At 47.4% G+C, this 21897-nt stretch overlaps 2 protein-coding genes across 3 annotated transcripts; one reads left to right on the top strand and one right to left on the bottom strand.

Annotated features, from left to right (window-relative positions):
• Positions 1–418: 418 nt before the first annotated feature.
• Positions 419–5937, top strand: TCTN3 (tectonic family member 3). Of its 2 annotated transcripts, XM_069982198.1 has the most exons (14): positions 419–545; positions 1200–1323; positions 1553–1668; positions 1745–1875; positions 2438–2543; positions 2674–2792; positions 2878–2913; positions 2986–3057; positions 3487–3609; positions 3802–3894; positions 4833–4921; positions 4997–5153; positions 5458–5592; positions 5664–5937. In XM_069982198.1, the coding sequence occupies exons 1-14, from the start codon at positions 470–472 to the stop codon at positions 5859–5861; spliced, it is 1575 nt and encodes a 524-aa protein (XP_069838299.1). In that variant the 5' UTR covers positions 419–469; the 3' UTR covers positions 5862–5937. The 2 variants fall into 2 exon arrangements, with proteins under 2 accessions (XP_069838299.1, XP_069838300.1); XM_069982199.1 differs by lacking the exon at positions 5664–5937 and having other exon boundaries at positions 4997–5193; positions 5458–5520.
• A 4739-nt stretch (positions 5938–10676) lies between these two features.
• LOC138801490 (serine/threonine-protein phosphatase PP1-gamma catalytic subunit A-like) lies at positions 10677–21897 on the bottom strand. The gene is made up of 7 exons (XM_069984381.1): positions 21580–21897; positions 15063–15194; positions 14754–14984; positions 14563–14667; positions 13494–13717; positions 13282–13416; positions 10677–12540 (listed from the first exon to the last, which is right to left on the bottom strand). Exons 1-7 carry the CDS (start codon positions 21632–21634, stop codon positions 12436–12438), a joined length of 987 nt encoding a protein of 328 aa, XP_069840482.1. The 5' UTR covers positions 21635–21897; the 3' UTR covers positions 10677–12435.

The raw sequence follows: 21897 nt of genomic DNA, 5'->3' as shown, positions 1-21897 counted from the left end.
TCAAGGAAACACCAAAAAAACTGGCAAAAAGAAAAACTAAAAAAAATACTGGTAGTTTTTGGGGCGTTTTTTTTTTAGCCCTAGAAAAATGGTACATAACATTTGTGGATAAATTAAAGCTTAAGAGTTAAAAAAACACCAAAATTCCCCGAAAAAATGGGCCAAACAACATCATGTAGCAATTGTGATATTTTTAGTGTGTTTTTTTTTTTTTTTATACACTTGCCAGCCCCTTGTGTATGACAGCAGTGCCCAGTATGGATTTATACTGGACGCTGCTGCTGCTGAACATAACACAGACACGTCGCCCTCTAGTGGTGATAGAGAATAAAGACCAGGAGGATGAGACTACAATCCCCGGCATGCACAGCGCGCAGCGGCCGCTTCCGATTGGTAGGCGGGTTTCCGGCGCATGTGAGTGACGTCATGTGACGCGGTCTCCGTGGTAACCAGACGCTGGGGCCTGGTGATGGCGCCAGAGCTGGCAGTTCCCCGGCTGTTATTACTCCTTGTATCCGTACATTATGGGAGCCGGGCCGTGAGCGGTGAGTGACCGACAGACGAGGAGACACTGTATACTGAGAGGGTTTATAGAGAGCCCAGGTGTGACGTCATCTCTGATAGGGATGATGCTTACAAGACGTCACCTTTAGGGAAATACTGTCCACGTGACAATTTCTTAAAGGGATAGTGCCTGCGTTATGTCCTCTCCTAAAGAGATAATGTATACAGGTTATGATTTCTTAAAGAGATAAAGTCTTTTCTTAAAGGGATAGTATAAATAGGTTTGTTTTTTAAAGGGATAGTATGCATATGATGTCTTAAAGGGATAGTATAAATATGATTTTTTTTTTAAGGGATAGTATGCATATGATGTCTTCTTAAAGGTATAGTATAAATATGTTGTTTTTTTTTAAAGGGATAGTATCCACATGATGTCTTCTTAAAGGGATAGTATAAATATGTTGTTTTTTTTAAAGGCATAGTATCCACATGATGTTTTCTCTTAAAGGATAGTATCGGTGATAGTATCTTCTGTAAAATGTTTATGGTATGTGTGATGTCATCTCTTAAAGGGATAGTATCAGTCTGATACCAGAAGAAAGGCCCCATCCCCCAGTCTTGTATTATGAGGCGTCAGTCACCAGGATGGGGATTGGCACATTCAGACACCTAATATTTCTGTTGTTTCCCATCAGATGTGACCATCTGCACCTGTGACCTTTCACCCGGAAGTTGTGACATTAACTGCTGCTGTGACCCTGACTGCTCGTCCACCGATCCCACCAACGTCTTCTCCTTCTGTTTACCTGGAAGCACCAAGTAAGAGGATGGGGGTGTATACAGCTGTTAGTATATAAAGTGCTCTTAAAGGGATACCGCCCCTGCAGCTTATAATAGTACAGTAGCGTTATAAGAGGAGCGTCTGACACACATGGGTGTAGATGTCTCAGCACTGGATCCTGTATACAGTCCCCTGAGTGGCTGATAACAGGGAGCAGTAGCTGATGATGTCAGGTGACTGTCCCTTTAATATGATGTCATTGTGCAGGGCGCAGAGTTGGGCGTGTCTCTCCAGCTGGCTCATCTTCAGGAATAACACGCCGTACAGCACCAGCCTCCAGGGCGCGGCCCCCGCGGAGCTCTTCTGTGTCTCCTCCTCTGATGGTACGACGCCTCAGCTCTGGGGTTCATATACCGCCACTCTGTGCTCCGCCATGTTCACTATTCTCTCTGTTTGCAGCCTCCCTGAATTACTTTGTGACCCCTCGGACGGTGGATGCAGGTAACTTTGCCTCTGTCAGTGAGCGGTACAGCGGGGCATCCTTCTCTGCCTCCTCCGCCACCGTGTCTGCCTTCTCCAGCTTCTATAAGGTAAGTGGTGGGAACAGGAGTCAGAGACACCCCCCCCCCATCTTGTATCTGTGGGGGTCTCGGGGGTCCATGAGCTCTACTTGCTGTATCCTGCAGTCCTGTATCAATAGTGGTCCCGGACGTCCATGAGCTCAGCTTCTTGTGTTCTGTTGTCCCCTCTCTTGTATCTGTGGGTGTCCTGGACGTCCATGAGATCAGCTTGTTGTGTCCCGCAGTCCTGTATCTGTGGGTGTCCTGGACATCCATGAGCTCAGCTTGTTGTGTCCCGCAGTACTGTATCTGTGGGTGTCCTGGACATCCATGAGCTCAGCTTGTTGTGTCCTGTATCTGTGGGTGTCCTGGACGTCCATGAGCTCAGCTTGTTGTGTCCCGCAGTCCTGTATCTGTGGGTGTCCTGGACATCCATGAGCTCAGCTTGTTGTGTCCCGCAGTCCTGTATCTGTGGGTGTCCTGGACGTCCATGAGCTCAGCTTGTTGTGTCCTATATTCCTGTCTCTTGTATTTGTGGGTGTCCTGGACGTCCATGAGCTCATCTTGTTGTATTCCACTGTCCCCCCTGTAGGCTGGTGACCCCATCCTCACCGTCTCCACATCTGGTGCGCTAGGAGTGTTGAGGCAGCCGGCACCCATAGGGGATCAGACTCTGTGCTCAGACAACAACCCTGCAAGTAAGTGGCCATTACTCTCTGTTATCAGCCATGTCAGGCTGGGAAAAGTAGAGGACAGTGTACTCTGGTATAGTATGCTATAGGGTAAGGCCATGTATAATAATCAGCCCTGCTTGTATTTATTTCCCAGAATTCCTCCAGAATACGACCACATCCTGTGTGCGTGTGCTCAGCAACCTGACGGCCAGCTGTGCGAGTGAGCCCTCCCTGTCACCATCATTCTATTACCAGGACGTCACAGTACTGAGGGTGAGGAGGGCCGGGGCCTGCAGTCAATATGGCGGATACACTTATAGTAATAAACCAATATGATTTCTTCTATCATTCTCTTCAGGTCCCGGCGGATGCGACTAGTCAGAGCGCCATAGGGGTAAGTGAAGGGGCTGATGGGAGGATGGGGGTTGTGCTCTGTGTGTCTCACCGCTCTGTGTTCTGTCCTCAGGTCCCCATAACCAGCTCTGTGACCAGCGCCCCCGTCCTGCAAGGAGACGTCTGTTATAACATCGTCACCCAGGTATCCGCAGCGTTATACGGGTGATGATGTCATTATACAGGGGCCGTGTGATGTCAGAGGAATGTTCTGTACTGTAGTGATGTCATTATACAGGAGCCGTGTGATGTCAGAGGAATGTTCTGTACAGCAGTGATGTCATTATACAGGAGCCGTGTGATGTCAGAGGAATGTTCTGTACTGTAGTGATGTCATATCCTGATACATGCTGTTCTTGTGGCAGGTGATCTACACAGTGTTGTACAAGTGTTCATGCACTGTTCTGATGAAGGGAGATTATTTAACTCCTGAAACGCGTAAACCTTGTGCTTCCACAATAAATATGAATCGTTTTTCTACTACATTGGTGTAGCCTTGGACGTTTTTTGGGACAGCGCTGTCTACAAGTATCGTAGTTTTTTTACCTTTCCATTTATGCTGTTCTTGTGGCAGGTGATCTACACAGTGTTGTACAATGGTACTCAGGGTATAACCAGCGTGAGTGTGGCGTTCACCGTCAGCAACGTGTCTACGGCGAGCGACTTTATCAGCCAGACCTTCTCTGTGCTCTATAAGGTGGGTCCTGTGTCATGTGGGTCTTTACAGGGTTGTAGCTCCCCGACTTGTGGCCCTTCAGCTGTAAACTACAACCCCCAGCATGCCCTCCTGCTTGGTGTTTTAGAGGTCACAGATATAGGTTTATTTCAACATTGATCCCTCTGTGATGATGTAACACTTCTCCTGATGACATCATAATCTCATTCACAGCCTGTTGGTTCAGCCGCTCAGAGTTCAATTCAGTCGAGAAGCGGGAATCCTGGCTATCTCTATGGACTTCCAGTGCTGAGTGACATCGGCCGTGTATCCTTGTATACCCCGCCACTGACCACGGACATAGATCACCCCACAACCCTCCACGGACAAAGATAACCCGCCACTGACCACGGACATAGATCACCCCACAACCCTCCACGGACAAAGATAACCCGCCACTGACCACGGACATAGATCACCCCACAACCCTCCACGGACAAAGATAACCCGCCACTGACCACGGAAATAGATCACCCCACAACCCTCCACAGACAGAGATAACCTCGCCACTGACTACAGACAGAGATAACCCGACACTAACTACAGACAGAAATCAGCCCCCAACCCTCCATGGACAGAGATAACCTCGCCACTGACAGAGATCACCCCACCCCCCAACCTAAGTTCTGTTCACACCTGTCAGATTTATTACAGAAATCTCTGAAACTAAAAATCATTTCCTTTTATGTGACCGGAATTAGTCCCTATAAATCTGTAACAAATCTGCTCCATGTGAATTCATCTCAGTGGGGAAATAAAAATCCACAGGGGAAAGTGGGCACACTGCAATGAGGAGAAAAAACAGCGCCACCCCTGTCCTCAGGTTATGTGTGGTATTACAATTAATCTCCATCCACTTCAATTGAATTACGATGCAGGTCAGCGCTCCCTTGCTTCTCATCCCCTGCTTGCTGCTGATGCTATTACACTCTCCAACAGCGAACAAGGAGGGCGCGTGGCCCATAGAAGGCAGCGGCGGCCTGCGGCAGCTGCTCCTGTTGCACAGAATGACGGCCAGCAGACCGTTGCTATCGGGATTTTGGTTCATGCAGCAAGGCAATAATCAGTCCACATTGTGCGTGCCAGCTGTTACACCAAACGATTATCAGCTGGAGCGGCTGCTAAGCGACCAGGTATGGCCGATAATCGCTTTCTGTTCTGTACCCCCGGGTTTCTTCACTGTTATGACCCCTGACCCCCTGCAGCTCTCCTTGCTGACATCTCTGGGAGGAGATTCCTGCAGTCGCAGCGATGTCCAGTTTGGAGTGAACTCTGTGAGCGGCTGTGTGATCCGGTGAGTGCTCAGGATAGTATCGGTATAGTATCGTCTGCACCATTAATATGATGTAACAGTCTCTCTCCTCCATAGCGGAAGCGCCCAGGAAACATGTGGGGACCTCCAGGCGAGGGCGTACCAGCTACTGGTCGGGGGGAGCGCTCCAGGGAGCCTGGCCATGTTTGGTAACACCACCGCAGCAGTGGTCGGGGACCGGAAGCCCATCATATACCAGAACTGCAGCCTCCAGGTTACTCCCTTACCCTTCTGATAACTGCTCCACTATTCAGGTGGCTATTCTGAGACTTGTGGTTCCCCAAAGCTGCCATGTTATTAGAATCCAGGACTTCACGTAGCCTGATGCACAGTGACTGATATAAGTCTCCCATCATGCACCTCTGGGATAGAAGACAATATGGAATTCAGTTGTCTATAGTTAAAGGGGTCGTCCAGGTGTAGAAAACCATGGCAGCTTTCTCCCAGTAACGGCTCTGTCCTTGTTTGGGTGTTTTCTTATTGCTCTATAGTGACAGCACTCCTCCATCTCTCCGCAGGGTGACTGCGCCTCCAGCTGCCTCCTCCCCACCTCCCTGCACATGCAGATCCTGTGGGCTCGGGCCGGCCTCCTGTCTAATCCGCAGTCGGAGGTGGTCGGGAGTCGCTTTGTCTTCAGCTGTCAGTATGTTCAGGTGAGTGATGGTCTCATCCTCAGACCTCCGGTCACTGCGCTGTGTACTGACCGGCCCGTTCTTCTCTGCAGTGTCAGGACACCACCCCGCTCCAGACTCGGGTCTCCTTCACTGACCTGACGAGACAAGGTCCCGCTCCTCGCTCTAGTCCCACTGTCACCGCTCGGGCCCCCCTGGACTTCTTCTTTCCATTCCAGAACAGCGCAGCGATGACTACACCCCGGAGCCTGATCCTGTGCCTGACCCTGTCCATCCTGAGCCTCTCATAGAGGAGGCCGCCATGTATGTACACTACTTACCTGTGACTGGGAGGTTCCTAAATAAAGTATTTTTGTATTTATTTGACTTCTGCTTCATTCTTTACAAGTAGTACAGACAAGTCGCTAAGAAAGTGAACACCTGGTTATAGAGCAAGACCACACCTAACCTGACAGGCGGCCAGCCCGGGAGTGTGCCCCAGGAATATAGGCTTAGCCAGTATTATGTTTGTAGTCAAAACTTGTATATGTTATCTTTATTCTATAGGTCAGTATTAGAGATGAGCTCATTTATACTACAAGCGCAGCGCTTTGTTACCTCAGCAGTCAGCATATATGCCTGCTGTCTTTGATCTCTGTGCCGCTCCTCTCCAAGTGCCTGGAAAAGCTGGATCCAGTCCTAGGAAATAGGGAAAAGTTTCCCAGGACTGGATACAGCTTTTCTAGGCACCTAAGAGAGGAGCGGCACGGAGATCAAAGACAGCAGGCGTATAAGCCGACTGCTGAGGTAACAAAGCGCTGCACTTTGTTCTTAATGTAAGGGTATGTTCACACTGAGCAAATCCCCCTGTGCTCAGTGTCCCGATGTGAGTAAATGAGAGGGCGCACGCTCTTAGAGCAGCGGCTGCGGAGGAATGCGCGCTCTCTCATAGACGGGCTATGGCATTCTGAGACAGGTAGGATCACGCAGCCGAAAGTTCTGCCGCAGAATTCCGCCTGTTTATGTGTGAACATACTCTAAATTAGCTCATCTCTAGTTAGTACAATTGCAGTGATAGGCAGTTTATATACATTTTGCGCTGTTTTTACTTGACAAAATTTAAACTCTTTAATTTTGAATTGCCATTGGTTTGGACTTCTATAACCTCATAACTTTTTCATCTACAGAGACTTACCAGGACTTATATTTTGCGCTATGATCTGTAGTTTTTATCGGTACCAGACTTATTCCATTTTATCTAATAGATCTCATCACCAAAAAGCAGCAATTTTGGTGTTCGGTGTTATTTTTCATCCACACCGATCACGGTGCGGGATCACTGATGGTTTATTGTAATAAATCAGACAATCCCACATGTGGCAATACTTATATAGAATGTTTTTGTTTTTATTTTGAAAAAGGGGAGTTAAACTTTAAGTTTTTTTTTTAATTAAAAAAGTGAGAGGAAAAAAAGGTTTCTGTATAGCACTAATCAGTTATATCAGTGCTCTGATGGTTAAGTCTGTGACTGCTATGAAAGGTAATGTATAACCCAACAGCAGCCACAGCAACTGATCACCACCCTCATTGCTGCAGGGGTGCCAATCAGAGCCCTGACAGGTCAGGTTTCACCGCGCATGCTGCAATATTGATCACAGCATGCGCTGGGTTAAATTACTGGGAGCAGACTTGATACAGCTGACACCCACTGCACATAACAGGTTCAGCTCCTGAGACCATACTATATGTAACAACCGCTGGACCACCATCGAAAGGTGTATCAGCAGTCATTAAGGGGTTAACAATCAGGGTCCTGGTATAGAGACTTCACTCATTGGATAGAGATGGGAGAAGCACTTGGCTAAGGACAATAAGCACCGATAAAGCAGCAGGTGATATACTACATCTGTGCTGTTCTCTATATGAAATACAATGTTATACATTCAGCCACTAGATGTCTCACTTACTGCAAAACTTCTGTTGAGGCTCCGTCACTAAGGCCATCTGGTCTTTAGTAACAGTGGGGAGGGGGATGCAGAAAGTGCTGTCACGTGGCCTAGTGAAGATGAATGCTGATTGGCCAGCAGCCATATACTGCTGTAGCTGAGTAACCTGATAGAAGGCTCCGCCCACTGGCTCAGAGTGACATGCAGGGGCAGAACAACGGGGCACAGAACCGACCATACAGACTTGGATGCTAAATTTTTTTTTTTTTTATAATGCAAGGCAATACATCACTTTTTATCATCAATTTCCCCCATCAAATCCACAGCATCCTACAGGAGGTTGTGTGTGGATAAGGCCGGGGGCGCATGGTGCCTGATGACCCCGAGACACGCAGTGTAGTGCCGGACTGTAGTAATAGGTCATATAGGCCATGCAAAAAGGGAACCTGTATTCCACAGCCAAGAGTCCACGATAGTGTTCTGCTTTACTCTAGGGCAGGCATGTCCAAAGTCTGGCCGGAGGGCCATTTGCGGCCCGCGTTCCGAACTTTTACGGCCCCCCAGGTATCCAGCTTGCTATTATCTACCTGTGTTATAAAGCATATAGCATGTAAAATGGTCGGCCCTCGCACATGTTCACTTCATCAAATTTGGCACTCTTCAAAAAAAGTTTGGACATGCCTGCTCTAGGGGGATGTCGAAGTGTCTAAAGACATTACATACACCCACAGCTTCACAAAGTCACTGACTGGTAACAGTACATGCAGCAATGGTTTCACCCACCTGCAACTTGGTCCATAATAGTCTGTGATTCATACATGGCAGCTACAGCAGCCATTGTTCAGCCCTTAGGACTCCATCTATCACCCAGTCTGTGCGCCTTGGATGTGGTTACCAAGATCACAGACAGCATTTGCCCTCCATTTAGCACTGAGACCACTGATATGTTTTACATAAAACATTTCTCTTAACCATTTCCACACATAACTGGAAAAGCACACAACAATACTCATCAAGCCCCAGCTCATTGCTTAGTCCTTCTCATTGTAATGGCCCTTCTAAAGTTTCTAGACCAAGAAACTTCTCAGCTACAAAAGAGAATCATTTACATCGCCTTTAGGGTGGCTTCACATTGAGGAATTCTCGCGGATAAACCCTGCCGGCTGTACGCGCTCACACCTTTCCTCCGGCTCCATAGACACCATTCTGTAGGCCGGCTGATTCCGCCGAAAGAATTGACATGTCAGTTCTTTCGGCGGAATCATCCGGCCCATAGAATGGTGTCTATGGAGCCGGCAGAAAAGGTGCGCATCCGTGAGCGCGTACAGCTGGCGGAATTCCGCAGAGTTTATCCCCGAGAATTCCTCAATGTGAACTCACTTTTACATGGCGAAATTATGAAATTGAGTACACAGGCTACAGGAGCAATCACTGTATAAGTTGTGCAGCCCTGGAAACTGACAGCACAAATTACATGTGTGTATATATATATATATATATATATATATATATACACACATGTCTGGGATATGTATATATTCAAGCTGTTAGTTTACCTTCAGCACTGCTCGTGATCAGGGATCTGGCTTCTCCAGTCCTCTGGCTGTATATTCAGGCCTTGCCTCCTCTGGCTATCATTTCAGAAGGGGTAGGGCCTAAAGATACATCTGGAAAAGTCAGATACAGGATCACAAACAGCGTGGATGTAAGTATACACTACTGCTTGTGGTCAGCTCAGACATAAACATATCCTAGCCCCCAATATATACATATCTGTGCTGTCAGTTTCTGTTATCAGCCACACATAACCCCGTTTACAGAGGGAGATGTGCAGCAGCCAACCATAAGTTTTAAAACCGACAGTCTATATTCTGCATGTGGCTGCTGATAACTGTTACACGGGTGGACTAACCAGCCACAAGAGCATTTCTAGCAACACTCCTGGCTGATAATCACCCCATATAAGAGCCCCTTTAGGCTGCATTCACACATTCCGTACAGAACACAGGACGTGGAATGCCTGTAATGGACTCCCCCAACCCAATTGGAAATAGGATTTTTGAATTGTGATGCCAGGAATCACCGACTCCCAGAATACCCCCCCCCCCCCATGCACAGACTGTTTTTGCAGACATGTGAATGCCCAAAGAGTCGCCCTCTCACAATGATTGACAGATCACACAGCAGCAGAACACAAGTATGCACTGCTGTGTGATCTGGAAACAGACACCAGAAATGTATATAGGTTATGTGTATATTTGCACTGTCAGTTTCCCTTTGCCATTGGCCACACATTCCTTGTGTACACCAGTGCTTCTCAATTCCAGTCCTCACCAACAGGCCATGTTTTGGAGGATCGCCTTAGCATTTCACAGGTGATTTAAAGGGGTTGTCCAGCTAAAATCTTTCAAATCAACTGGTGTCAGAAAGTTCTATAGATTAGATTTTTTTTAGTGGAAGTTAATTAAAAAGTCTTCCCATACTTATTAGCTGCTGTATGTCATGCAGGAAATGTTTTATTTTCAGTCTGACAGTGCTCTCTGCTGACATCTCTGGCCGAGACAGGAACTGTGCAGAGCAGGAGAGGTTTTCTATGGGGATTCATAGAAAACCAACAAAGTTCCTGTCTCGAGATGTCAGCAGAGAGAGCAGTGTCAGACTGAAAATAGGGGAGTGGCCATGTTTTTGTAGCGCTGGATAAATCATTTAATTATACTCAGTGACGTGTTGGTGAGGACTGGAATCGAGAAGCACTGGTCTACACAATACATTTTGCCACAGTCCAAGAGATGCGATCAGATTCTGCTCCTCAGCTGATCACTTTTACATAGGCCAAATATCAGCCCAAGGCTAGTTTCTAGCAACTCTCCTGGCTGATAATCGTCCTGTGTAGACTACCCTTAACTCCCATCATACCCTAACAGCCTGTGAGTGGCAGGACATGATAGGAGTTGTAGATCTGCAATAGGTGGGGCTACACCGATATATAAAGGAACAAGACCATTGGATCAGATTACAGCGTCAGTCTGTAGTGTGATCATAGACACATATCGCTCTGCATAGGAGCTGTAAGCACAATTTCTACCAAATTATACCACCATGTCCAGCCACTGCAGAGATGACCCTTATCAAACCCCCTATTCACCCCCCCCCCAATCCCAAGGAAGACAAGAGCCGGGATTATTTCTACATTCATTTCATTCCAGACAAAGATAAAAAGTTCTCATTAAAAAGCCAAAAATTTAGCTTTTCAACAGGGAAGAGACACAGGAATGTTACCCCCCACTTGTGGTCAGCCGCCATAGATCCGATATGTAAACGCTGGACGGTGCGGGAGGCAGAGCAGCTTCTGCAGGACTACACCTCCCATCACGTACAGCTGAATGCAGAGGCACACGGCACCATTCTCAGATGACCCCTACACTGGAAACACTGCGTCTATTGGTCCCTGAGCAGCGCATAAGAGCGTAGGCTCCATATCATTACAATATATGCTGATCCCAAGTTACATCCACTCCCCTCCAGAGCTGTAATCACAATCCTACCTGTCAGCCCACAATGCACTGCACCTCATGTTGCATTATGGGAAATGTAGTGTTTACATCGGACCTACAGCTTTCTGACATGCAAAGCATTATGGCTAAGGGGACAAGTCCGTTCTGACCGGTGTAGAATTGAGAATGCAGCTCTGGAGGCAGATAGAACACATGTACATCTCAGAAGAATCTCTACATTGTAACAGATGTCCAGATCTGGAATACTTTCAGCGGCCACAGAAGTGCCATCCATACGCGTTACATGAGGATCCGCACAAGGAAAAGAAAAATGGGAATTTCGTTAGAAAAGTCGCAGCAGCTTTCAGGTAGATAATCTGCATATGCAGCAGTAGCAGTCACAAACACCAGGGGGCGCCACCCTCAATATGTGCAGCTCCCAACCAAAGCAAGTGACTGATACCAAACCTGAAGTGAGACACAAGTGCAAGATATTACAGCAGTAACCGAGAGTCGCCATAGTGGTTGGTTCACCCTTCATCTTGTGCCCCGGTAATCCTGACCGCCCCCACAATGCCAGATTACAGCACCCAGTCTGTGCCCTCAACATTAGATCGAGCTGAGACTCACACCCGGAGGAGGAGCAGCAGGAGTAGTTTAATTTAGACTGATGACTGGAAACACTACAACTCCCAGCACGCTGGGAGTTGTAGTTCTGTAACAGCTGGAGGGTATTCATACTGCTTGGGTACTGGAGACTACGACAGACTGGGCTCTGCTTCATCATTCTAACCTAGTAGTTCTTTAGACAGCAAATCTGGTGCCGCTCTGACCCCTACCTTCAAGCATTGGTGTGTCCTCCCATAGGGACACAGAACAGACAGGTGGGCAACCTGTGGTCTCTACAGCATCTGTGGAACTACAGTCCCCAGCAATCCAGACCATGTAACGGTTTAGACTGGCAGTGCCACAGGGTGCCAACCTCAGCAGCTTAGAAAAGAAACATTAAAAAGGCAACGTAAAAATGAGCGCAGACACAAGGCTGACCGTATGCGTGATGCAGAGGAGGGGCCACGATGGTGGGCCGGGGGAGAGGTGGGATTCGCTACTGTGTGCAAGAAAAGCCCTGAGATTGTGTCTGCCGCACAGTCACCACACTGCAGTAAGGCACCACAAGGAGGAATGGACTCTGCACATCTCAGAGCCAGCCACTTCCTGCCGGCCAGGTCCATAGGGTTAAGGCAGAGATGGCTCCTGTGACGGGTGGTCTTCATCCCTGGAGCCCCTTGTGTCAGTGCGAGGTAACGTGATGGCTCCCAGCCCATCAGAGTCCTCCTCCGAGGAGCAGAGAGATTACAGGAGTCCTGGAGGGAGGTCAATGTCAGTGTGTCAGGGGGAATAAAGGGGAAGGGGCCACGTGGGGGGGAGGAGGTGGGGGGGGCACATCATTTCTTTTGCTTGTTTTTGGCAGAGTTTCGGGGTGGGGTGACTGGGCGGCTCTGGTTGACACCTCCGTAGGCAAAGAGCTTCTTGTCAGCAGGTTTTAGGATCTGAGGGAGAGAAAGAAATGCATCAGTCCAAACTCTGAGGAAAGTACAACAGTCCAAGACAATTATCCAGGATTGGGAAGAGGGGGACACAAAACTTTATAAACTACTGTTGAAAATACAGAGTAACCCATGTCCTCAGGTTGTGTGTATTATTAGGCCCCCTTAACATGGCAGTTTCAGTTTTTACATCAGGAAAACCTGATCAGACAGCTTAAAAAATAAAATAAAAATACATACCAGTACCTCCATCATGCGGACTACAAAATGCTGGGAAAGCTGGGTGACCATCATACTGAGAATGCCGGGCAACCGACCAAATGCACGTCCTAACACCCCCCCCAGCCGAATTAAAAAAAGAAAAAAAAAACTAAAAAAAAACAAGGTTGTTGTGAATGTGGCAGGAAGCATTGAGGTCCCAGGGGAAGTGCAGTCGGTTTCAGTATCCCAGCAGTCCCATATAGAGGTCTATGGGGCATCGGTGCCAGAATTCTGGCATATCCTGAAGGGTGTCAGTCACTAATGTATCCCTAAGGGTTCGGAAATCTGGATTTTCTGGATGTGTGAAGGGGCCTTACAATTCAGCTCCACACCCAGTCTGATGACAGGAGAGGAGCTGTGTATGTAAACCCATTTATATAAAGTCCACTGAGGAATAGAGTGAATAACCTGCAGAGGTCTGAGCAGACTCCTACACTATCAGCAGTGACCAGGTAAAAGCAGACATAAGATGACAGAACTGACCTGGAATGAGCACATCAGCGACTCGTCCACGCTCATCATGGACCCCGCATTGTCAAACTCCCCACAGTAGTTGGGGGCAGAGAAGAGAGTCACCAGCTGTCGCTTTGCAAAGAATTCATAACCGTCCTCCACGACCTACAGACAGATGTGAAGAGTGAGGTCAGGGGGAGGGGCGATGGCAAGCCTGCAGAGCATCGCACACAAACACTCACCTGATGCGCTCTGCAGATCAGATCCAGGTCGTGTTTGTGAAGAAACTTTGCTACAACATCAGCACCGAATGTGAAGGACACCCCTCGGTCATTCTCCCCCCATCCCAGAACGTCCTTGTCAGGGTCAGACCACAGGAGATCGCACAGGAGACCCTGATCAGGAACATCTGTGGGGCGCAGTATCCTCCGGACCTGCTCCATGGACTGCAGATCGGGGGACAGACCTAGATGAGAGATCAGAATATACATGTACATACATATACACAATGCTGCAGGTAAGAGGCCAACGCCATCATATCCTGTGCGGGGGAGGTGACTCCCTGATGACCGCACCGGGTCACAGGAAAGGGGCTCAGTCACATGACCTGTGCCCACTGTACTCAGCACTGCTCATACAGCCCTAAGTGCCATCTGTCCTTGGGTTCTGACCACTGCTCTAGTCAACAAGGGGTCCCAGTGATCAGAGCCCAATAACTATATCCTTTAAATAACGGCCTTCATTGGGAAACCCCTTTAAAAGAGCAGGAGAGGTTTTCTATGGGGATTTGCTGCTGCTCTGGACAGTTCCTGACATGGACAGAGGTGGCAGCAGAGAGCACTGTGTCAGACTTGAATGAATACACCACTTCCTGCAGGATATACAGCAGCTGACAAGTACTAAAAGACTGCATTTTTTTTTTAAAATAGAAGTTACAAATCTATAACACTTTGAGACCAGTTGATCTGAGATTTATTCTCTCACTTGAGTACCCTGTTAATGTTATAAAAAGCAGAACTGAATATAAACCCCCACATCAACCCAATATCCCATGACCCACAGTAAATCTAAATACAGACAATGTAGGCGCCGCGGGAAGCAGGCACAGCGGACAGCCGGGCACCTCACAGCTATGACACGGCTTACAGGGCACCTGCAGTCTGGCTGCACAATAAATGAAGTTATATTCTATTGCTCCCCGTTATCAGCCACTTCACACTGACTCTAATGCAATGCTTTACAGGTCACCAGCCCATAATCTATTGAGGACAATGGTTGTGCCATGCACTAGGCCCGCTTACAGCCCCTCACCTCCATGACAGCAGAAGATCTTCTCATCCACGATGGCGGCGACAGGTAAGCAGTTGAAGCAGTCTGTAAAGGTTTTCCACAGCTTTATATTATACCGCCTCTTACCTGTAGAGAAAAGCAGGTGGTGTAAGCCTCCATACTGCGATAACAAGGAACAATCCGTGGAGGTGGAGACTACCCCCACCACTCACACTCATCGTAGAAGCCGTAGATGCGGTTGATGCTGGCGCACTCATGGTTTCCTCGCAGCAGGAAGAAGTTCTCCGGGTACTTTATTTTGTAGGCAAGCAGGAGGCAGATGGTCTCCAGAGACTGCTTGCCGCGGTCCACGTAGTCACCCAAAAAGAGGTAGTTACTTTCTGGAGGAAAGCCGCCGTACTCAAAGAGTCTAAGGAGGTCGTAATACTGTCCGTGTACATCACCTGCAAGAGTATAATATGGTGGCGTCAGACATTCCCTCAGCACTAAACAGGAGCCCCGTAAAGAGACCCCACACTCACCGCAGATCTTTAGGGGGGCCTCCAGCTCTAGAAGGATGGGCTGGCTGAGGAAGATCTCCCGAGACTTCAGGCACAGTCCCCGGATCTCATTCTCTGTCAGCTGCACGTTCTTCCCAGGGCGACAACCCTTCACTGCGGAGAGAGAAGACTATGACTAAGTATATGCAGCTAAGCAGGCGCTGTACACTAATGTATACAGCTCAGGAAACCAGTCATATCGACTACTGAATAGCCAGCCACCAGTGTAATCTGTCACTTTGAATATATTTATTACATGTCTATTACTAAGCAAGGGGAAGATTGGGCCCACCGACTGAACAGACTCAGGAGTCGGGCCCCACACGACAGAAGGATCTGCTCTCATCTTACAGGGAAGTATACAGCTCTGCTGCAGGGTGAAGGACACACAGGGAACAGACAGCTGCACTGGAGGTCAGAGAGTCCAATGGGGTGGTATAAACAGTCAGCGGGAGCAAAACAATGTGGCCTCACACAGTCCCTGCAGGAGTCGTCGCCTCAGGGTGTTTGTACGGACAACATGGAGACTTTCTATGACCTTGTACATATCAGTGAGAAGTCGTCTGTACTAGACTAACGTGCGAGAATGGAGAAGAGGATCAAACATGGTGACACATTGCCCGATCAGCCCTGAATGTAATCTCTCACTAGCCGTAAACAGACCCTTCCTATATCACAGTTTTTGCTCCCTGAATCTTTGTAGATTTTCACGTTTACCATCAGACCAATGTCGACCTGAGGGAGATTAGCCGCTCAGGAAGCCACAGAGATGGGGGCTGTACATTTAGGAGGATAGGAGCCTGGAGCGGACTGATGCAACAAGTAGTAAGTGCCCCCCGGGAATTCTTCCTGCAATAGTGACCTGCTGTGTCATCAGTCCGCACTATACAGACACACACCAAGTGACACTATATAGCAGAGACAGGACATGCGTCAGCAGGCGATGCCAACCAGACATGGGCAGCTGGGCTACAATCGCTGATCTGTACAGCTTCCTGCCGCATACGGGGTTCATACTGTTATATAGAGGTACAGGGGGGGGGGTCTACACATCCCACACCACATTGTTATATCGGGGTACGGGGTGTCTCACAGCAACAGAAGGTCCAGCGCTAAAGTAATGCACTTTAGAAGAGGAGAGATCTCGGTCTTTCCTTTCTCGGTCTTTCCTTTATGACCTGCTCTCTGTTTATAGTCTGTTCCTGGCTTTGGCTTCCAAAATCTAAACACACCATAAGTAACATGAAGCCTCTATGACTATAGGAGCCAGGAGAAGCTGCATATATGACCAGTGATCGGGGTGTGCCTGCTCCAGGAGTCAGCCGAATTCTGACAGACACCACCCCTGACTCCCTTCCCCATTCTCACACCATCTGGTGGATGTATTGTTAAAGGGGTTATCCAGTGCTACAAAAACCATGGCCACTTGGACAACATGACTCTTGTCTCCAGTTCAGGTGTGGGTTGAAATTAAGCTCCATTCACTTCAATGGAACCGAGCAGAAAAACCCTGCCCAAAGGGCTGTCTCTGGAAGAAAGTGGCTATGTTTTGTAGCGCTGGATGACCCCTTTAAGGATTAGGTCACTTCCACACCCACAGCAGCCACTGAGCTGATGAGAGTATAAGGAAATCAGGTGCCGAGATCCAACACATCCAATCCAACCCCAACATTACCTCTAGGGAAAGTCCTGGGACAACACAGCTGTTCTACAACCACAACTCCCATCATGCCTTCGCATGAACCGCCTCTTATCGGACCAGAGCACCTCAACCCGAGTCAGAACTCTAGACTCCATCACGGCCAAAACGTCAATGGATCTCGTTAGACTAGCACATGGGTGGGAAACCCACGGCCCTCCAGCATATGGCTGTCCAGGCATGACGGAAGTTGTAGTACTGCAACAGGGAGGAGCACAAAAGGACCAAAGGCTCCCCCAACCCTGGCATTGGCATCTCCCAGCCTGCAGCACGGCCATCACTCCCCTCTAAGCTGGAACTTTGTCACAACTGGAAAGCAACAGGTCAAGGACAATGATCAGTATGAGCTGTGATCACTGCACTATACATAACCCCTGACCCCCCACCATAGTAGTCAGGTGTGCAGGAACCAATATGACTTCCTCCAGCTCTATAATGGACCTAGTCAGACACTGGGCATGATGGGAGCAGAAGAGCCACAGGTTGGGGAATAATGGATTACAGGAGTGCCAATCCCAATGGCACACAAACAGGTCATGCTTTATTACACAGGCTGTTCAATGTGCATGTAATAGTGATGCACTTCCAACAATTGTATGGTGTGGACCTAAAGGAACGATCAGCTGATAGTCGTCTCTATTAGGGTTATGTGCACACTACGTAATCAGTGCGGATAACATCCTGTGGATTCCACTGCTCGTCCCTGCAGTCTGGAATCTGTGAGATGTTATTGTCACTGATTCCGTAATGTGCACATATCCTTACACAGAGCGATAATCGGCCTGATTTGGACGATCACCACTCCATGTAATAGGGCCCAAAGGAGGATCCTCAAAACATGGCCATGAAGACTAGAGTTAGTACTGGATTAGATAGTCGCTGATCCAGAGGGTCTGACCAGGTTTTCTGTAACGAGTAAAGCAGTCTTCCCCTCTGGCCATGATCACATGATGTCGGCTCCACATATGTGGTGGTGGCGCTTCTGCAGACTGTGGGATCACAGTGTTACCCCTATCGCTTATACTGACAGACACCCAACATGGTCTGTACCCGATTAAGTCACCATGTAGCCCCTGCCTCAAAGCTGCCATCTAATTGGCTCCCCTATTCTCATACTCTACATCTGATGAGGTCATCTGGTTACATGATGTAGGCGCTGTGTGTACAGTCATGCTCCAGTACAGAGTCATGTGACTGCCCATCTGTATTCACCTCTACTGGAGTGTGACAGGTGACTGATGCCATTCCCTGTCCCATTGTTCGCCATTCCCTGTCCCATTGTTCCCCAAACAGCTGCAAAACTACAACTCCCATCATGCCCCAACAGCTAAGGGCTGGGCGACACCCGGACACTCCCATCTCCAAGTCATCCTCATCTTCATCAGTCTATCAGTTACTGTGCTAGGAATACTGAACCCCGGCACATCAGCCCCCATGTAACCTACATTTCCTTAGTATTTCACAGGTGATATAATTATACTCTGTGCATCAGGTATTATCACAGGTGCTCTCTGTATGGGATACCCTCACAACATAACCTGTTGGTGAGGACTGGTAGAGAGAAGCACTGACCTACAGGACCCCTCCGGCCTCAGCCCCCATGTAGCCTACAGTAACAAGGGTTGGGGGCTGCATGCATCCATACAGGTCAACCACTATGGGGACCCGCTATAACACACTGTGGAAAGGGGGGGAGGGATCGGTCACCTGCGGCCATTACCCAACCACAACAAGAGGGCAAGGATCTCCTCCATACTATAGCGGAAGTCACCTGCTTAAAGGGCAACGTACAGTACACAATAGTCTCTATACACAGCTTGTTGATCATCACTCAAGTCTGTTGCTTAGCAACTAAGCAACCACCAAGGATCTCTACATCCTCTCAAGCACCTTGTATATGCCAGACGGTGGGTCCTATGGCCGACGCAACAATAACCCGGCCCATTGCGTGACATGTCAGTATGGCGGCATTGGTTGTATCCTTATAACTCACTGACATACTTTACTGAAAGTAGTAGATGTTTGGAACAGACCTCCAGCAGATGTGGAAGTCCCATGAGATTAAATGCAGACAGCATTTCTATCCCAAGATCATAAAGAAATACTAAGGGGCAGAGTAGATGGACCGAGTGATCTTTTCCGGCCAACAATCTTCTACGTTTCCAGCCATCATACAAGGACGGGGTCAGGAGGACATAACTCAGGAAAACCCTGGCCTGGCGGCAGCTCCGACCCTCAGATTCTGACATAGTGTAAGTCACACTTACCCAAAGCAGACCTGAACCTACTGTACTATGGAGGGAGGCATGACAGACCCCTGCGGGAAGTCCTCCAGTCACAATCAGATCAACCAATCACAGCTCAGCTCTCATTTAGCAGGAGGAAGAAGAGAGCCGGGCTGTGACTAAGGCCCTGTATACCATATACTACATCATATACCCCTGCATAATATAGACTATGCAATTCCATATACACCCAATTACGGACGTACACAAATATCATACCTGCTGTATACAATGCCTATACAACATCCTACACCCCTATATACATCATACATACTGTACGTATAACATATGGGTATACATAGTATAAAGTATGGGTTATACAGGTGCAGTGTATGGTCATGGGTGTATCATACAGGGTTATATAGGTGTAGTACACCGTTATGTGACTGCCATATACCTATAATCCTATAACTGTTGTACACCTATGTAATCATATATGTGCAATTCACTTACATAGGATTATAGTTATACAGCAATCACATAAGTGAATTGCAGTCATACATGATTACATAGGTGTACAACACAGTTATATAGGAGTATAAGCACAGTGCACAATTATATAGGTGTATTGTATGGTTATACAGGGTTATATAGGTGTAGTGAACAGTATGTCCTAGAGGTATAATGTATGAACAACAAAGGAGCAGCACACAGCCACACAGGATTATATACAGTAGATGTAGCACAGTCATACAGGATTATATAGGAGCCGGGCACAGTTAGGGCCCTATTACACGGGACGGTTATCGTGCGAAAAATCGTTATAGCGTTCGAATTTACATGATAATCGTTCTGTGTAATTGCAGGCAACGATCGAAAAATTGTTTGAATGTTGTTGATCGTTGATTTAGATCTGAACCTAAAATCTTCGTTAATCGTTCGCTGTAATTCCACGTCCGTTCAAGTTCCGCATTTTTTCACTAATTGTTCAGTGTAATAGCACATTGCCCATTGTTTTCCTGAGATCAGAAGGAATAAACGATAGCAATAACGACCATCATTCTGTGTAATATGGAGAACGATTTCAGGGTAACGATAAACACTCGTTTGCGATAGTTTATCTTTAAAAAATCGCTCCGTGTAATAGGACCCTTATGTAGTATTATAGGAGCAGAGCACGCTTATATAGGTGCATTGCATTTACTTAGCATTATTGGTGCAGTTCATGGTTATACAGGATTGTATAGGTGAAGCACAGCCATACAGGATAATATAGGTGTAGTGCACGGTTAAGTAGTATTATAGACCCAGTGTGCACGGTCATACTGGATTATATAGGTGCAGTGCGCAGTCATTTTGACTTACATTGGTGTAGTGCTCAGTTATGTAGTGTTGTAGGTGTATTGCGCAAGGGCATATGTGATGGATTATATAGGTGCAGCACAGTCATACAGGATTACACATGTAGTACGCAGTCATACTGGATTACACAGGCAAAGTGCAGTTATATAGTACTATATAGGTGTGTTGCACAGGAAGGGCATATGTGATGGATTATATAGGTGTAGTGCATGGTTATACAGGATTATATTAGGTGCAGTGCACAGTTATATAGGTGTATTACACAGGAAGATTATATGTATTGTATAGGTGTAGTGCTCAGTTATGTAGTATTATATAGGTGTAGTACACAGTTATATAGGTGTAGCAGTCATACTGGATTATATAGGTGCAGTGCACAGTTATGTAGGTGTATTACACAGAAAGAGTATATGTATTGTATAGGTGTAGTGCTCAGTTATGTAGTATTATATAGGTGTAGTACACAGTTATATAGGTGTAGCAGTCATACTGGATTATATAGGTGCAGTGCACAGTTATGTAGGTGTATTACACAGAAAGAGTATATGTATTGTATAGGTGTAGTGCTCGGTTATGTAGTATTATATAGGTATATGGCACAGGAAAGGTATATATGATGTATTATATAGGTGTAGTGCACGGTTATTCAGGATTATGTAAGTGCAGTGCATAGCTATGTAGGTGTATTACACAGGAGATATATATATATATATATATATATATATATATATATATATATATATATATATATATATATATTACACAGGAAGAATATATTAGTATAGGTGTAGTGCTCAGTTATGTAGTATTATATAGTTGTAGTACACGGTTATATAGGTGTAGCACAGTCATACAGGATTATATAGGTGCAGTACTTATGTATTGTATAGGTGTGTGTGTATATATATATATATATATATATATATATATATATATATATATATATATATATAGGTTATGTAGTATATAGGTATATGGCCCAGGAAAGGTCTATATGATGTATTATCTATTGATCCCACACATCACATATAATACACCCAGCAGACAATGTCCCTATGACATCGCCCCCGCCCCCATACGGCGTCTATATACCGCACTATACACACGTACACCCCCCTCCCACACCGTCATCCCCTCAGGCGCGGTACCGCAGTGTGAGGAGCGGACCATGAGGCGGCCTCCCCCTCTCTCTACCCGACTGCCCGCCTCTCACCCTCCAGCAGCCGCTGTATGATGGAGTCCAGGTTGAGCTTCTCTCCGTCCCCCATGGTCACTAGAGTCCGGGCTGGTAAGGATAAACCGCAAGAAAGGGGGAAGGGAGGAAGGCCGTCGGGAGTACGAGGCGATCACGTGTCAGCCGGTCCCGGTCTCCGCCGGGTAATGACGTCACCGCACGCACAAGGCCTCCCCGGAGACGGCTGCGTATTTCTGTGAATGGAGGGCACGTAGCGCGCATGCGTCAGCCAAAAACGCCTGGTTTCATTGGTTCATGATGACGGAGGAATTCGAACTTTTTTTTGGACCACGCCTC

This window comes from Dendropsophus ebraccatus, chromosome 9 (genome assembly GCF_027789765.1).
Source record: "Dendropsophus ebraccatus isolate aDenEbr1 chromosome 9, aDenEbr1.pat, whole genome shotgun sequence".
NCBI lineage: Eukaryota > Metazoa > Chordata > Amphibia > Anura > Hylidae > Dendropsophus > Dendropsophus ebraccatus.
This window is presented reverse-complemented; position numbering and strand designations above follow the sequence as displayed.

What these genes read in the sequence shown, in the direction of transcription:
- TCTN3 (XM_069982198.1), top strand. Translation starts at nt 470, where the DNA reads ATGGCGCCAGAGCTGGCAGTTCCCCGGCTGTTATTACTCCTTGTATCC. An exon ending in CCTTCTCCAGCTTCTATAAG is followed by an intron (nt 1,876 to 2,437) that starts GTAAGTGGTGGG and finishes TCCCCCCTGTAG; the next exon opens with GCTGGTGACCCCATCCTCAC. An exon ending in CCTTCTCTGTGCTCTATAAG is followed by an intron (nt 3,610 to 3,801) that starts GTGGGTCCTGTG and finishes TCTCATTCACAG; the next exon opens with CCTGTTGGTTCAGCCGCTCA.
- LOC138801490 (XM_069984381.1), bottom strand. Translation starts at nt 21,634, where the DNA reads ATGGGGGACGGAGAGAAGCTCAACCTGGACTCCATCATACAGCGGCTG. An exon ending in CATACAGCGGCTGCTGGAGG is followed by an intron (nt 15,195 to 21,579) that starts GTGAGAGGCGGG and finishes CTCTCTCCGCAG; the next exon opens with TGAAGGGTTGTCGCCCTGGG. An exon ending in GATCTTCTGCTGTCATGGAG is followed by an intron (nt 13,718 to 14,562) that starts GTGAGGGGCTGT and finishes TCTCTCATCTAG; the next exon opens with GTCTGTCCCCCGATCTGCAG.